This window comes from Chionomys nivalis, chromosome 19 (genome assembly GCF_950005125.1).
Source record: "Chionomys nivalis chromosome 19, mChiNiv1.1, whole genome shotgun sequence".
Lineage (NCBI taxonomy): Eukaryota > Metazoa > Chordata > Mammalia > Rodentia > Cricetidae > Chionomys > Chionomys nivalis.
In genome coordinates, this window is record NC_080104.1 from 11,514,730 (window position 1) to 11,531,287 (window position 16,558).

A 16,558-nucleotide genomic window follows, 5' to 3' on the forward strand; every position below is an offset into this window, starting at 1 on the left:
TGTGTCCAGTGTTGGTGGCTCCTGGCGATTTAGGACCCTCGTTTGGCTTAGCCACCAGCTTGGAGTGCAGAGCGAGGAAAGGACTCTGGGCTAAAAGAGGAGGAATTGTGGCTGAGGGGCGGCTTATTGTAAGGCACCCTGTCCCTAGATGCCCAAGGCAGTCAGGCAGTCTACCTTCTCCTCATGCCCTTGCAGAGATCGAAGACATGTTGCCGTTTGAACCACGGGTGTTCACAGCTGGTGGTGAGGAGCGTGTTGCCTGCCCAGTCCCCCAGGGTCTGCCTACACCCAGTGTATGGTGGGAACATGCTGGAGTCCGGCTTCCTGCCTATGGCAAGGTCTACCAGAAGGGTCATGAGCTTGTGTTTGCCGCTATCGCCGAGAGTGATGCTGGTGTCTACACCTGCCATGCAGCCAACCTTGCTGGTCAGCGGCGACAGGACGTCAACATCACCGTGGCCAGTGAGTATTCATTCCCTGAAGGGCGAGATCTGTGCAGTAGCCTAAGAGGTTTGGGGTGTGGGTGTGATGGATTGGGGTTTCCTTGGTGTACACCGCTCCAGGTTCTGGGCTCTTGGGAATGTTGGTCATCTGGCAGTAGTGTGCCAGACACAGAAGTAGAGGTGGTACACCAGAGGAAGTAGACCAGCCTCCCTGACCACAGAGGATGAACACTGCCTGGGAGTCTGGAGACCTGGACCCCATTCTGCACACAATGCACAGAGTAACCACTGGGATCATGTTCCCTGAGCTGCAGGGTTGTCTCCTTATCCATAACAAGATAGTTGGAAAGATCAAATGTTGCGGATGAAAAAGATCTCTCTCTTTCTCAGTGGTGTGTGTGTGTGTGTTTTCACCTGTGTGTGTAGTGTGTGTGTGTTTGTTCACCTGTGTATGTGGAAGCCAGAGGTCAGTGTGCCTTTCTCTCACTGTCCACTGTTAGACATGGGCTCTCACTGTCGAGCCCAGAGCTTGCTATTTGCACTGGCTTCCCCATCAGGTTCCAGGATCCTTCCGTCCTTGCTGCCCAGTTCTGGGGTTCCAGATGTGTGCCGCTGTGACGGGTCTCACACGAGTCCCATAGCTGCAGACTAGATCCACATGCGCATGTGACATACATTTTACCCACTGAGCCAGCTAGCCAGCATCTTTCTCTTTCTCTTTGAGAACTAGCAGTGGTCAAATGACAGTTTTGTTGTAGTTCATTGTACTTTGCAGGCTTGTGGCTGGCGGTGGCTCGGTGGGTAAGAGCCCTCATGTGGGGGCTCACAACTCTCTGTAACTCTAGTTCCAGGGACCTGATGCCGTCCCTTAACCTCCACAGGCCCCAGGCATATGGTCTACATTTGTCCTTGCAAATAAAACACTACTCTGTGTAAAATAAAAACAAATACACTTTAAACATTTTTTAAAAATCAGACATCTTGGTGATTCTTCCTGTAGAGATAATGAAACTGGGCTAGAGATGTAGCTCCACTGGGAGAGTGCTCATCTCCACTGGGAGAGTGCTCATCTCCACTGGGAGAGTGCTCATCTCCACTGGGAGAGTGCTCATCTCCACTGGGAGAGTGCTCATCTCCACTGGGAGAGTGCTCATCTCCACTGGGAGAGTGCTCATCTCCACTGGGAGAGTGCTCATCTCCACTGGGAGAGTGCTCATCTCCACTGGGAGAGTGCTCATCTCCACTGGGAGAGTGCTCATCGGCCGTGCACAAAGCCCTGAGTTTGCTCCCCAGTGCCACATAAACTGGGAATGGTGGCCAACGCTTATAATCTGAGCCTTGGGAGGTGGAATCAGGAGGATTGGTGTTCAAGGACATCCTCAGTTGAAGGAATCCCTGTTTCTAAGTAAAAAATACTGACATCTCCGAGGACTTAGTTCGATGCAGAGAATGTTTATGCAACAGCATATAGACAGGTGCGAGCTCACGGGGTTCGAGGCTCACTGCTTTGTTAAGGGCACTTTGGGACACGCAGACTCAGGACCTCATGTTTATCCATGTTCAGTTTGGGAACTGCTGGCCGTGGTCAGTCCCGAGGCAGAGTGATGAGACTGTGCTGGGCGCACTCTGGAGAGACCTGAGGGATAGGAGAGCAGTATGCACGTGAGGCCAGCCATTATTGGTCGGGGTAGAGATGCCGGGTGGAGAGTCAGGAGCCACGCTAGGCCAGGTGTGGAGAGTCAGGAGCCACGCTAGGCCAGGTGTGGAGAGTCAGGAGCCACGCTAGGCCAGGTGTGGAGAGTCAGGAGCCACGCTAGGCCAGGTGTGGAGAGTCAGGAGCCACGCTAGGCCAGGTGGAGATGCCAGGTGGAGAGTCAGGAGCCATGCTAGGTCAGGTGTGGAGACTCAGGAGCCATGCTAGGTCAGGTGGAGATGCTGGGTGAAGAGTCAGGAGCTGGAGTTCCGGGACCTCATTCAGTCAGTGGAGATTTCTTGGGTGACCCCTTCATGCTAGGCATACAGTTCCCAGTTCTGGAATGTGTCAGTAAGCAGCGCACACACATCCATCCCATGCAGCCTATTCTAGCAGGGGAGACAGCAAATGTGAGAAACAACTTAGACTTTTAATACTTTATTTCCATCTATGTGTATGGGTGTTCTGTCTTTGCAGCACATGCCTGGTGTGCACAGAGGCCAGAGGGAGGATTGGATCCTCTCCCTAGGAGTTTACTGCTGCTTGTGAGCTGCCATGTGGGTGCTGGGAACTGAGCCTAGATCCTCTGCAATGGCACCAAGTGCTCTTAATTGCTGAGCCATCTCTCCAGACCCCTAAATATATAATTTTAGGTTTTGGTACAACTACATAGAAAAATAACCGGGTAAATGATGAGATCGGAAGGATGGGAATGGGGGGAGACCTCTGTGGAAGATGACGTTTGAGCTGGTCACTAAGGAAGAATCCTGGCTAGAAGTGGGTGGGTGAATTGAGAGACAGCAGCAGGCTGTGGCGCTTCAGTTGAATACTAGTGAGAGTGGCTAAGGTTGTGCGAGGTGTGGAGACCTGTAAGAACACAGCCTTCAGCTCACCACCCGTAACAAACAGCTCTTAAACCTGGTGGTCTGGAACAGCCGTTGGAGTGGGTGGGAGTCACCTTTGAGGGCTCAAGAGCACGGGGCTGTTGGAGGGTGGTCAGTCAACTCACAGACGGTGACTAGCTGGTCTCTGACAGTCTTGTTCACGTGTCTAGCTAGGCCAAGTTTCCTCACGTAGAAACTGGATTCTGAGAGGGCAAACGTATATTCTAGAAGGCAAGGCCAGTCTCAGGCCACCCAGGTTCCAGGAAGTGGAGAGAGAGAGAGACTGCCTCTTGATGGAGAACGTGTGGCTGTGACATTAACGAGAGATGAAAGGGGTCTCACAGGCTGCCAGCTGCTGCTGTTGCAAACACTGCCTCACCAGGGCAGACAGCAAGTCCTTGTAGGCTTCTAAGTGGAAGACTGTTCTGAGAAAGCTGAAATGGCAGGGCCCAAAGCGGGGACGGGCCTGCTCAGATGGGGGGTGGATGCTTGCTACCAAGTCTGACAACCCGAGTTCTGTCCCTGGGGCCCACAGGGTGAAAGGCGAGATTGGTGTTGGCAAGTTGTCACTGACTGCCACACACGCCACCCCGACTATCCAGGAGCTCACTGTGTAGACCAGACAGGACTTGCACTCAGAGATCCGGCTGTTTCTGCTTCCCAGGTGCTGGGATTAAAGTAATAAAAACATTTTTAGGAGTGTAATGGGAGCCGGGCGTGGTGGGGACGCCTTCAGTCCTAGCCCACCTAGTGTACACAGGGAGTGTCAGGATAGCCAGGGCTATCTAGTGAGACCCCGTTTCAGAACAAACTAGAGTATAAATAGGGAGAGCAGATAATCGATGGGAGCTATTGATTGAGCCTGAACAAGAGGAAGTAGTGCTGAACATGAGAACTGTCAAAGTCAGGCCCGGTTTTGGAGCTTCGATAGGCAGGGTTGCTGTAGAATAAAGATTATGGCCTCGAGGCCAGTAAGTCATGACTGGACATGTAGCTTCTACATTTGGCTGGGAAACAATGTTCCTTATTTTGAGAGACAGAGACAGAGAGAGAGAGAGAGAGAGAGAGAGAGAGAGAGCGAGAGAGAGAGCGAGAGCGCACTAGGCCAACAGGTTTTGGAGGGAAACAAGTTTAGTTTTCTTTTTTCTTGAGACAGTTTCTTTTTGTAGACCCTGCTGTCCTGGAACTCTCTTGTAGACCAGGCTGGCCTCAAACTCACAGAGATCCTCCTGCCTCTGCCTCCCCCTCCCGAGTGCTGGGATTAAAGGCGTGCGCCATCACCGCCCAGCAAGTATGCACGTGAAGTGTGAATGCCTCCAGCTATCCATCTGGGCACACCAGTAGACAGCTCGCTTGCTGCGGTGTTGGGGTTGTCTATTCATATGGTAGAGGAGATTTTTCAGGGAGCCAGTGCCCCTAAAATGCAACAGTTTCGAGGACCAATGTTTGAGGACAAATGTTTGAGGAGTTAGGTTTAAAGAGGAAGGATTGATGTTCGGCTCTGGTCTGTTGGCTCCATGGCTTTGGGCCTAAGGGGAGCAGAATATTAGGGCTGCAGCAGCTGAGTCAGAGGCTACTCATCTCAAAGAGGCCAGGAAGCACAGAGGGGTCCAAAGAGGATGGATGTGGGACAAAGACACAGGCGACTTGACCTGCAGACCCTCAGTGACTGCTTCTTCCACATAGCTTCTGCTAAAGTTCTGCCATATTCCAGAATAGTGCCACACCAGCTAGAGACCAAACATCAACACATTCATATTCGAACTATAACACTTAACTGTGGCCTGCTATGTGATGTGAAAAAGAACCAGAATGGTGGGGTCCTTTATTTTTTTTTAATAATTTATTTTTATTTTATGTGTGAAATGGTTTTTCCCGTCTGTATGTCTGTGTACTATACGCATGTCTGTGATCTGTGAAGACCAGAAGAGGGTGCTGTACCCCCAGAACTGGAGTTACAGATGGTTGTGAGCCGCCATGTGGGTGCTGGGACTCCAGGGCCATTGGAAGTGCAGCCAGTGCTCTGGTGGGGCCTTATGAACCCCAGCTGCAGGCCCTCTGCCTTGGGGTAGCAGTCGATGTTACTTCTGGTTTCCTAGCTGGAGCATGGGTGGAGGAAGGCACCTTGGGTGTTTACTGTGGACGAAATGAAGGTGTTGGAAAGTTTGGGTGTCATCCGGGGAGCCTGGTATCTAGTCTTCTGGGACTGGGTCCTTTGGTTTCAGAAACCTGTTATTTAGCTTTTGCGGTTTCTCCTTACCGCTCCAGCTGTACCCACGTGGCTAAAGAAGCCCCAAGACAGCCAGCTGGAGGAGGGCAAACCCGGCTATCTGCACTGTCTGACACAGGCCACACCCAAGCCTACTGTCATCTGGTACAGGAACCAAATGCTTATCTCGGAGGTGAGAGAGGATAGCTTTGTGTGAATGGGAGAGTTTTCCTCCACAGCCTGTCTCGGTGCTTACCCCAGAGCTTCCAAACCCCTGAGGCTGGTCTCAGGGAGATGTGTGTGGAGCTCTTGGTATTAGCCCTTTTTCACGCAAGTCTGTATCCTGCAGGACTCACGGTTCGAAGTTTCTAAGAATGGGACCTTACGCATCAATAGTGTGGAGGTGTATGATGGGACATTGTACCGCTGTGTGAGCAGCACCCCGGCCGGCAGCATCGAGGCCCAGGCCCGTGTCCAGGTGCTGGGTGAGTTGGCATACATGATGTGTTGGGACAGTACCTGGCCTGTCTGGGCAGAGGAGCGATGGGGAGGGAGCGGCGGGGATGGCCCTGGCCTCTCTCCCTGTCTTAATTCCTCCTCTTCTCCTTCCTCACCGACCCAGAGAAACTCAAGTTCACACCCCCGCCGCAGCCACAGCAGTGCATGGAGTTTGATAAGGAGGCCACAGTGCCCTGCTCAGCCACTGGCCGAGAGAAGCCCACAATTAAGTGGGTACGGGCAGGTGGGTACCATGTGACATAGACTATGGCAGGCAGCTTGTCAGATGTGTGTGTCTAAGGGACAGGGAAGTGCCCAGCCTGCACCCAGAATTGTGGGGGGAACCAGAAATGTAGGACTGATTGATAATCCAGTAGAGAGGGGGAAGCTGTAACCTCAAAGGGCTCGAGGACAGCGCGGGACAGCGCAGATGGTGACTCCAGGCAGCAGTGTGCTGTCGAGACCCTTCTTTGCCAGCATCAAAGTAGCACGAACTCTTTGACAAACATGGAGGGGGGTGTGGACCAACTCCCATATGCCAACCTTATGTCTCTCTTCTTTTTCTATTTACTCTTCCATAATAATTTTATGTATTATGCTTCCTGAGCAAAGACACGCTTATTTTGTTTATTGTTGTTGGGGGTAGTGGGGCTAAAACCCACGACCTCATACACGCTAGGCAAACTGCCCCATTGAGCTACATCCCCGGCCACGTTTTATGCTTTTTATTTATTTAGTTACTTAGTTTAGGTTGTTTGTCATCTATAAGGTCTTAGCTGGCTTGACTTGGAACTAACTCACTGTGCAGCCCAGGCTGATCTTAACTTAGGCTCACTCTGCCTCAGCCCCCTGTGTTCTGTGATTATAGGCACCAATACACCTGACCTTTTTTGTTTTGTTTTTCGTTTTTTGAGACAAGAGTCTCACTCTGTAGACCAGGCTGCCCTCCAGCTCCCAAAGATCTGCCTACCTCTCTGCTTCCTGAGGGTTGGGATTAAAGACATGTATCACGGTGTCTGGAGCTTAGATGGTTTTTGTTGTTTGATTTTTACTTACATATGTGTATTGGTGTTTTGCCTACATGCATGTCTGCGTACTGTGTGAGTGCAGTGCTGCAAAGACCAGAAGAGGGCACTGGATCCATTGGGATGAATTATAAATGATGCTAAGACTCAAACCTGAGACCTGGAAGAGCAGCCAGGGCTCTTAACTAATAGAGCCATCTCTCCAGCTCACCCCTTCCCCCACCCCCACCCCCACTTTTATTTTTTTATTTTTTGAGACATGGTCTCACTGTGTAGACCTGACTGATGTGGAAGTTGCTGTCCTTGTAGACCAGGCTGTCCTCAAACATAGACCCCTGCCTCTGCCTCTTGAGTTTTGTGATTAAAGGATGCCAACACACTCAGCACTTATGTGGTTTTTAATTTAACATTAGTGTTTCTCCTTGTCTGTATATGGTGTACATAGTATCAGTTTCAACTGCTGTAATGATAATCTCATTGGGTTCATTATCATTTACTAAAATATTATCTATGAGTTATAGACTTGGATTGTTAACCCCTCTTTTTATTGCTCTAATAAATCTCTAATCCCAAGGTTATTGAGGTTTATTTTTCTGGATTTAGGTTTGTTTCCTTTGGGAAAGAATTCCAGAAGTGGGGTTTTATATATCTAGGTTATGAACATTTTTATAACCATCTGTACAGCTTGCCAAATTGTTCCTACAAGGCTGGACCAATTTCCCATTTGTGCCAGCTGTGGAGATGGAAGTCGGGTTGTGGCTTCTGCAGAGGACTCCCTCGTTCAGGTCTGGGATCTTTCTGGAAGAAGGGAGAGCTCAGGTGGAGCTACGATGGGGGATCAGGAGTGAGCCGCTTCCAGGAATAAGGAGTAACAGGCAGTGAGGCCAGGACAAGGCCAGTCCTTGGCCCAGTCAGAAGTCTGTGAGCCTGGAAAATTGGGGAAACAAGTCAATAATAGGGGACTTTGAATTTGGACTTTGCCCGTGAGTAGGAAGGAGTGATGGTTTGTTTGGGGTAGAAATGAGTAACCGAGGGCCTTGTCAGTTATCCATGTAAGTCTAGCCCATCCCATAATTTCTCCTGATTGTCTCTGCAGATGGGAGCAGCCTCCCTGAGTGGGTGACAGACAATGCTGGGACCCTACACTTTGCCCGAGTGACCCGAGATGATGCTGGCAACTACACTTGTATTGCGTCCAACGAGCCACAGGGCCAGATCCGTGCCCATGTCCAGCTAACTGTGGCAGGTGTGACTGGTGACCGGTGCAGCATGGGAGCCAGAGTTGGCAGGGCTCGGGGTTGACAGCTCCGTGACGCTCTCTGGTCTTTCCCTATCCAGTTTTCATCACCTTCAAGGTGGAACCAGAGCGTACAACCGTGTACCAGGGCCACACAGCGCTGCTGCGGTGTGAGGCCCAGGGGGACCCCAAGCCTCTTATTCAGTGGAAAGGCAAAGACCGAATCCTGGACCCCACCAAGTTGGGACCCAGGTAGGTGGCCTCCCCTCCACACTGACTTTCCCTTTCCTGCCATGGCTGCTCCCCGGGGGCTGGCAGGTGAGCATTAACGTGACTTCTCTTGCGGCAGGATGCACATCTTCCAGAACGGTTCCCTGGTGATCCACGATGTGGCCCCCGAGGACTCGGGCTCCTACACCTGCATTGCCGGCAACAGCTGTAACATCAGGCACACAGAGGCCCCGCTCTTTGTCGTGGGTATGGCCAGGAAAGGGTGCCCTGCACAGGAAGTGGTAGAAGTCTCCTCTTCCATGTAGTGTTGTATGTACAGAGAAGACACTCAAACTAGGGGGACTTGGGGTGTCCTTTCCAGTGTGCCATCACAGCCCTAGATTCCTGGCTAGGCTGTCACTTACTTGACATTCCACAGATGAGATGCGTTTGGTCAGCTGAAGGATGCTCTTCCTGATATGCCTCCTTTGCACACATGGAAAGAGAACTTCTGCTCACACTCTCGGAGGTTTCTGCTGAGAGCCTGGTTACCTTGAGTCTGTGGCAACACAGTACACGGTGCTCAGAGCATGCGGCAGGGGACGTCTTGTTTATCGTATGTTGAGCGGGAAGCAAAAGAGAGGAGTGGACTGGGCCTTAGTTTCCCCTTCAAGGACCCCCCCCCCAGTGACGTCGCTTTCTTCTACTGGGTTCCAGCTTCTGAAGGTCCCACTGCTTCCCAATAGCGTCAGAGGCTGGGGAATAGGGCTTAACACGTGGTCCTTTGGGAGAGAAGCACTTAAGAGCTAAGCTTAGGGCTAGAGAGATGGCTTAGAGTTTATTGTTCTGTCAGAGGACCCAAGCTCTGTCCTTTCCATCCGTCATCAGGTGACTCACAACTGCCTGCAACCCTGACTCCAGGCCTCTGGCCTCCGATGGCATCTGCACACACACACAATTAGAAGTAATAACAAGTCCAAACTTAAAAACCAGGCTTGACAGTTCATTACTGTAATCCTGGATCTTGGAGGCTGAGACGGGAGGATTGTCATGAGTTCAAGGCTACATAGTGAATTCCAAGATAGCCTGGGCTACAGAATGAGACATTGTCTCAAACCAAAGAAAAGAAACAAAAACTCTAAGCTACTGCAAGCAGGGAGGGAATCAGGTCAGGATGCAAGAGGATCAGAGGAGATGTGACAGGTTAACAGCCCCAGGCCAGCCCTGCCCTAGTGATCTCTGTCCCCGAGGAGTTGTTGCTGTGGCTACAGGTGAGAGGATTTGAAGGGGAAGGAAGCCCACAGCCTTCTGCACACTTCTCCACCCAGCACTGCTTTTCGAGTAACGTATCTTGTAGAAAATGGAATGAGGGATCCCTTGGTTGAAGCTGTTGAGGTGGGACGTCAGTGTGTTCTCAACCTCTCCCCCGAAGCTCACCCCGTGACTCATGGGACTTCTCTCTCCTGGGCTGCTGAAAGCCAGTGACCGCACAGGAACCTACTCTGAGCTGGTTGATAACTGGGATCTAAGGAGGGGCTTCCCAGGCTTAGCTCACAGTGCTGAGTCAGCCAGCAAGGTCAGGTTTGCTTGAGTAGCCCCTGCTTGACCTTTCCATGTGTCTCTCAGACAAGCCAGTGATGGAGGACTCAGAGGGCCCTGGCAGCCCTCCCCCGTACAAGATGATCCAGACCATTGGGCTGTCAGTGGGCGCAGCTGTGGCCTATATCATCGCTGTCCTGGGCCTCATGTTCTACTGCAAGAAGCGATGTAAAGCCAAGAGATTGCAGAAGCAGCCTGAAGGCGAGGAACCAGAGATGGAGTGTCTCAATGGTGAGGACCCTCACTAGGGGGAGGTGGGTCACATAAGTGCAGAGCGCCCTCCTGTGGCAACGTGGAGGAAGAACCTAGTACTGCTGGAGATAGAGGGCTGGAGGTGGGGTGTGTGCCTCTCTGACTGCAAGCCTGGTTTCTGAACTGTTTGACCCAGGTTTGTTTGACCTCATTGGAATCTCTTGGGCTAGCCTTCTCTCCTTCTCTCCCAACTCTTTTTTTTTTTTTTTCCCCGAGACAGGGGAAAGTGAATCTCTGTGAGTTCGGGGCCAGCCTGGTCTACAAGAGCTAGTTCCAGGACAGGCTCCAAAGCCACAGAGAAACCCTGTCTCGAAAAACCAAAAAAAAAAAAAAAAAAAAAGCCTAGTGCTGGGATTAAAGGCGTCCGCCACCACCGCCTGGCTTCTCCCAACTCTTAAAGCACAGATACAGTTGGTATGCTTATTCTTGCTTCAACTCCCCGCCCCCAGTAGTCAGCCCTCAGGGGCAATCTGTCCATCTTTTCCTAGCCCCTCCCATCATCAGACGCTCCCTGAGGACATGCTGGTCTCTGCTCAGTTTAGGCATTTGCGTGACTCTACCCAGTGATTTCCCTCTGCACACAAGGTTCAGTGCAAGCCACAGAACTCCTGTGGGTTTGACATTCCGGGCCAGTGATTGAGATTCGATTCCCATAGCAAGCTCCTATCGTACCTCCTACTCACCTGTGTCCGTAAATGGCCACACTCTAAGGCCTGCCTCAGCCTGCCCCAAAGCCCCGGCAGTTTGTCTGTGGGAATAGCCAGTTTTTGTGGAATGAAGCAAAGTGGGTGTCGTGGACGACAACAGGATATACATCGCCCCACGGGTCCTAGGGACTGAGCCCTGGTAATAAGGGTTCTTATCTTAGGATATTGACCTGACCCCTTGTTCCCAGGTGGGCCTCTGCAGAACGGACAGCCATCGGCAGAGGTCCAGGAGGAAGTGGCTTTGACGAGCTTGGGCTCCGGCCCCACGGCCACCAACAAGCACCACAGCATGGGCGACAAGATGCATTTCCCTCGGGCCAGCTTGCAGCCCATCACCACCCTGGGTATGTGGCCTTGCTTCAGGAGACTGGTCTAGAGGCTGGATCACGGGCTGAGGTGGTTCTCACGGCCTAGCATGTTAGAGGTATCGGGGTGCAGGTTGTCCCCTGTGCAGAGTCACACCCCCACATGGTGTCAGTCCAGTATTCTGCCTGACGTATTATTTTCTTGATGCTTCGTGAAAGTGGTCCTTTTTAAAAAAGAACTAAAGTTAGCTATTTTCCCCCCGCCTTAGGGGAAAAATGTGAGAAATTATGGTTTTGTACTGATTTTTTTTTCTTAAGGTACCTCAAAACTTAGGGACCTGGAGAAATGGCTCACCTGCCTAACAGTTGGGGTGCAGCAAAGAGGCCATCCTCGTGTCTCCCCCAGTCAGTCTGCCTGGGCGAGGCAGCTGACCAGCATGGCCCTCTGCCCACAGGAAAAAGCGAGTTTGGGGAGGTGTTCCTCGCGAAGGCGCAGGGCCTAGAGGAGGGCGTGGCAGAGACGCTGGTGCTTGTGAAAAGCTTGCAGAGCAAGGACGAGCAGCAGCAGCTGGACTTCCGGAGGGAGCTCGAGATGTTCGGGAAGCTGAACCATGCCAACGTGGTGCGGCTCTTGGGGCTGTGCCGGGAGGCTGAGCCCCACTACATGGTGCTGGAATACGTGGACCTGGTATGCCGTAGGCTGGAGCACTGCCTGGGCAGTGTGCCGATGGAGGAGGGTTCAGGGGCTGCGCTCCTGAGGTCTTGCTGCCTCCTGCTACCTGAGCCACCCACCTGCCCAGCTCTCTGGTACCTGCCGACCCTTTAACTGTGTTCAGTTTCTCCTGTCTTTCTGGAGATCAGTCCTTAGCTCTGGGGGTCGTCTCATTCTCTACCCTGCCTGGATGCCCTTCAGGTCCTTCAGCCAACTGGGTTTCTTTGCTTTGTTATTTTTTTCATCCCATAGCTTGTCACCACTTGAGAACAAGTTTGTCAGAACCTGGCAGGCCTCTTCTCCCTCCCTGCCTCCCTCCCTCCCTCCATTTTCTCTTCCCTCCCTCCCTCCCTCTCTTCTTTTCTCTCCTCTCCTCCCCTCACCCAGTTCCTCTGCTGGCTCAGGTGTCAGCCCCACCACCAGCCTCTCTCCACCAGGTTATCATTCCTGGAGTGGCTCCTGCCTCCGCCTTCCCCATCTTTGCTAGGTCCTGGTCTCCTTGGCTCTTCACTGCTGCTGGGGAGCAGCTGGGTTGGGATATGCTCACTCTGCTTCCGAGCGTTGCGTGTTTTCCTGCTGCGGGTGTGTGTGCGTGTGTTACACTGTAACCCTTCTGTAGTCCATGAGGGCAGGGTAGGGATTGTGTTTTCCCCTGGCTCCAGAGTGGGAAGGGCAACTCGGACAAGAGAGGGCACCCTCCATATGGTCTATGCCTACCAGGATGAGGACTGGGTGTGCATTCAGGTCAGGGCTTGTTGCTGTCTTCCAGCAGGGATCCTGCAAACGCTGGCTTGGTCTGATGCTTTAGAGCCCACCTCTGGTGCCGGGCGGTGGTGATGCACGCCTTTAATGCCAGCACTCGGGAGGTGGAGGCAGGCGTATCTCTGAGTTCGAGGCCAGCCTGGTCTACAAGAGCTAGTTCCAGGACAGGAACCAAAAGCTACGGAGAAACCCTGTCTCTCCTAAATAAATAAATAATAAAAATAGAGCCCACCTCTGGGTTATGTCTAACAGAGGTGTTCGGCCCTTCCCTCAGGGAGATCTCAAACAGTTCCTGAGGATTTCCCAGAGTAAGGATGAAAAACTGAAGTCCCAGCCCCTCAGCACCAAGCAGAAGGTAAGAAGGAGGAGGCGGATCACTGGGGTGGGCCGCAGTAGGGGCACACTTGAGCTTCCTTCACTCAGTGTCCTTTGGAGCCGGGCCTCATGCAAATCCGTCACCTGTGTTCATTAGCACAGCAGTCCCCTGAAATGTGTTCCTGTCCCCATTTCATAGACCAAGAAACAGAGGCTTAGCGATATTAAGTGACAGGTTCCAGCTCTAGCCTGCAGGTGGCCTGTCGTCATCATGCTGGCCTCACAGAGGTAGCTGCTCCAGCCCTGGCCCTTTCTGTGGGAGCTTCTGTTAGAGCAGCCCCCCCCCCCCATGCCTGCAGCTCTGAGTGAAGGCAGCAGCGAGCACCCCAAGTCCAGAGGCTGTTGGGTTGGGTGTGGCCTTGAGCAGGCTTTTTTAACTTGTGTGTGGAGACTATGACATTACAGGCTGAAGGACTCAGCATGACACACACGGGAAGCGAGTGGGAGGCCTTGGTAGGAGATGTGGAAGACATCCAGGCCCTTAGGTAGACAGGCAGCTGTGGTTAACAAAGAAGGTTTCCTGATGGAGAAAGCCATCTGAGTTCAGTTCTCAAGAACAGGAAGTAGCTGAATGACAGGAAGGGGATGGCTTCAGGAGAGGGGACCAAGGTAAGTGGCTGCGACAGGGATGGAGACAGGCTGACAGCTGAGTGTGATGTTTCATATCTATAATCCAGAAGTTGGGGCAAAGGAAGACGTTGAGGCTAAATTTAGTCTGGGATTCATGGTGAACTTGAGGCCAACCTGTGCTATATAGTGAGACTCTGACTTAAGAAAAAGAGAAAAGAAAGGAAGTCGGTACCTCTATCTGGTACCAAGGTGCTCTGACAGCCATCACCTTTGACAAACACCTTCCCACATGGTCTTGCATCTCATCTTTAGTTTGATGAGCAAGTTTTCAGAAACTGGGATTCATACCCTTCTAGAACATAGAACCTGTCAGGTCGGACAGGAGAACCGCTTCATAGATCCAGACTTAGGGGCAAGAGAGCTTCCATTCTTCCCAAGGACCCAGGTTCAGTTCCCAGCATCAGGTGACTCAACCCTCCTATAACTGCAGCTCCATGGAGATCTGGAGCCTCCGACTTCTCTGGGCCCCAGCACTCAGATGTAGAGACCCACACCGACAGGCACACACACACCGTTAAAGAGGGAATAAATCTTAATGAGAAAATGCCATCATAGCCAGGCTTGGTGGCTCTGTAATCTTAACACTCAAGAGACTGGCACAGACATCTGAGACTTCGAGGGTGATGCAGATGGCATTGTGAATCTCAGGCCAGTCAGAGAAAAAACAACAACTACAAAAAAAAAAAAATTGCTATTATTTGTGTGTGTGTGTAGGTCAGAGGACAGTTTTGTGGAGTTGGGTCTTTCCCGCCACCTTTTTTTCCCCTCTTTTTTTGGTTTTAAGACAGGGTTTCTCTGTGTAACAACCTATAACTCACTCTGTAGTTCAGGCTGGCCATGAACTCAGAGATCTGCTTGCCTCTGCCTCCCGAGTGCTAGGAATAAGGTCCTCAGGTTTGCCTTAACCCCTGAGTCACCGCACTAGTCCATCATCTCATGTTCATTCCTCCGTGGTTGTATTGTGGTTGATGACTCCCCTTGGGGGTCCTCAGTGAATCTTTGTGCCAGGGAAGACGCAGCTAGTAGCCAGTCACATGTCCTGTAATGTCCACAGGTCAAAGGGACCCCTCCACTTTTCTGTTACTCGTGCATATTTAATTGCCACTTTCAAAAGTTTGTTGTTGTTATTATTGTATACTCGTGTGACTAGCTGCACATGTGCCATGGTCCCCCCACCATAGGCTCTGGGGACCTCTCTCTACCTTCTGAAGCACCTTAATGGCTGAAGGACTTGAGACTGAGTCTCGTGAACACTAGACAGGCGCCTTGCAGAGCCACCCACCCCACAGCCGCTACAGGGCCCCTGTGTCTCCTTGCGTTTCCTTTCACTATTTAGATGGGACGACAAGGTGATAGGAGCATACATCTTCTTATAAATTTTATCTATCTTCATGTGCATGGGTATTTTGTTTGCATGTATTTATGTGTGCATGTGGAGGCCAGAAGAGGGTATCGGGTCCCCTGAAACTGGAGTTGTAGGCAGTCCTGAGCTACCTCGCTGGTGCTGGGAACTGAACTCAGATCCTCTGCAAGAGCAGCCAGTGCTCTGAACCACTGGGCCATCTCATTTCTCTAGCCTTGAGCCTTCTTCTGAAAAACATTTATAATTGGTGTTTCTGTGCGTGTCTGCATCTGCACGCACACCTGCATGCGGAGTTCGGAGGACACCTTGAAAAAGTTGGTTCTTTCCTTCCACTTGGGTTCCAGAGATCAAGCTCAGGTCATCAGGCTTGGTGGCAAGTGCCTTTGCCTGCTGAGCCGATCCAGCATTGTCCCTTCCTCCGGGAGCAGTCTTTAGGTCTCTTGGAGTCTGTCTTTTTGCCTAAATCCCGTCTTGGCCAGTCTTGGTATATTTTACTAGGACCTGTTGTATATAACATTTAGTGCTTGCCTAGTGTTTGTTCAGTCCATTAGCCGTGCACTTTTGAAGTGTTGATGCAGGGCTGGAGAGATGGCTCAGCAGCTTGCTCCTCTTCTGGAGGACCTGAGTCTGGCTCTCAGCACCGACGACACTGAGTGACATCAGTGCTGCCTGTAGCTTCAGTTCCAGGGAAGCTGATGCATTGTTCGGCCTCTGAGCACTGGAACTGAGGCCTGATCCATCAAGCCTGAGTTTTTGAGACAGACTCTTATCACCGAACCTGGAGATCACTGATTGGCTAGCCCAGCTGGCCAGGGAGATCCGCGCTCAGGTCCTTGTGCTTGCCCAGCAGGCACTACCCACCAAGCCGTTTCCTCAGCCCCTTAGTGTAATAAACCTTTGAACCTCGTGGAGCAGGTAATAGAGCCCATTTTCTGGAGAAGGCAGCTGAGGCTGTTGTGTGGGGTTTCCTAAACAGCACTCCAGGGGTACTGGGAGAAGTAGACAAGGGTTTGCCATGGTGGTTCCCTTAATCCCTGGTCCTGAGCTGTTCTGACAAGCTGCTCGCTCTCTCACCAGGTGGCCCTGTGTGCCCAGGTGGCCTTGGGTATGGAGCACCTGTCCAACAACCGGTTTGTGCACAAGGACTTAGCTGCTCGCAACTGTCTGGTCAGCGCCCAGAGGCAGGTGAAGGTGTCAGCACTGGGCCTCAGCAAGGACGTATACAACAGGTAGAAGGGCCTGGGGGCTGCTGGTTCCTTCCAAAGAGAGAAGGGGACAGAGGAGAGATACAGTATGAAGGGGGAACAAAGGGCTCATGGCTGCACTGCGAAAAGTGAAGGTGGGGGTGTTGAGGGTCGGGCAGAGCCTAACCATCCTCTCCTAAAGATGAAAAATGGAGGGGGTGCTAAGGGGTGGCAGAGCCTAACCATCCCCTCTCTAAAGGTGAAACGTGGGGTGGGTGCTGAGAGGCAGGGGCAGCCATCCTCTCTGTAAAGGCACAACAGGTTGCCAGAGTGGCTCCAAGTCGCTGTTGGATATGACTTAAATAATTTATTTATTTGTGCTTCATGCACATTGGTGTTTTCCCTACTTGTACAGCTGTGTGAGGATCTCCTGGAACAGGAGTTATAGACACTGTGAGCTGCCATGTGAT

General features: G+C 51.8%; 1 protein-coding gene across 1 annotated transcript in view; it reads left to right on the forward strand.

Moving 5' to 3' along the window:
- Ptk7 (protein tyrosine kinase 7 (inactive)) overlaps positions 1 to 16,558 on the forward strand; it is a 64,191-nt gene that overhangs the window by 44,401 nt on the left and 3,232 nt on the right. Inside the window, exons 7-18 of the mRNA XM_057751487.1 lie at positions 196 to 462; positions 5,289 to 5,422; positions 5,579 to 5,714; positions 5,852 to 5,971; positions 7,849 to 7,998; positions 8,091 to 8,241; positions 8,339 to 8,466; positions 9,826 to 10,029; positions 10,946 to 11,101; positions 11,518 to 11,750; positions 12,811 to 12,891; positions 15,982 to 16,133. Coding sequence (XP_057607470.1) covers positions 196 to 462; positions 5,289 to 5,422; positions 5,579 to 5,714; positions 5,852 to 5,971; positions 7,849 to 7,998; positions 8,091 to 8,241; positions 8,339 to 8,466; positions 9,826 to 10,029; positions 10,946 to 11,101; positions 11,518 to 11,750; positions 12,811 to 12,891; positions 15,982 to 16,133 — 1,912 coding nt within the window. The remainder of the gene's footprint in view (positions 1 to 195; positions 463 to 5,288; positions 5,423 to 5,578; positions 5,715 to 5,851; positions 5,972 to 7,848; positions 7,999 to 8,090; positions 8,242 to 8,338; positions 8,467 to 9,825; positions 10,030 to 10,945; positions 11,102 to 11,517; positions 11,751 to 12,810; positions 12,892 to 15,981; positions 16,134 to 16,558) is intronic.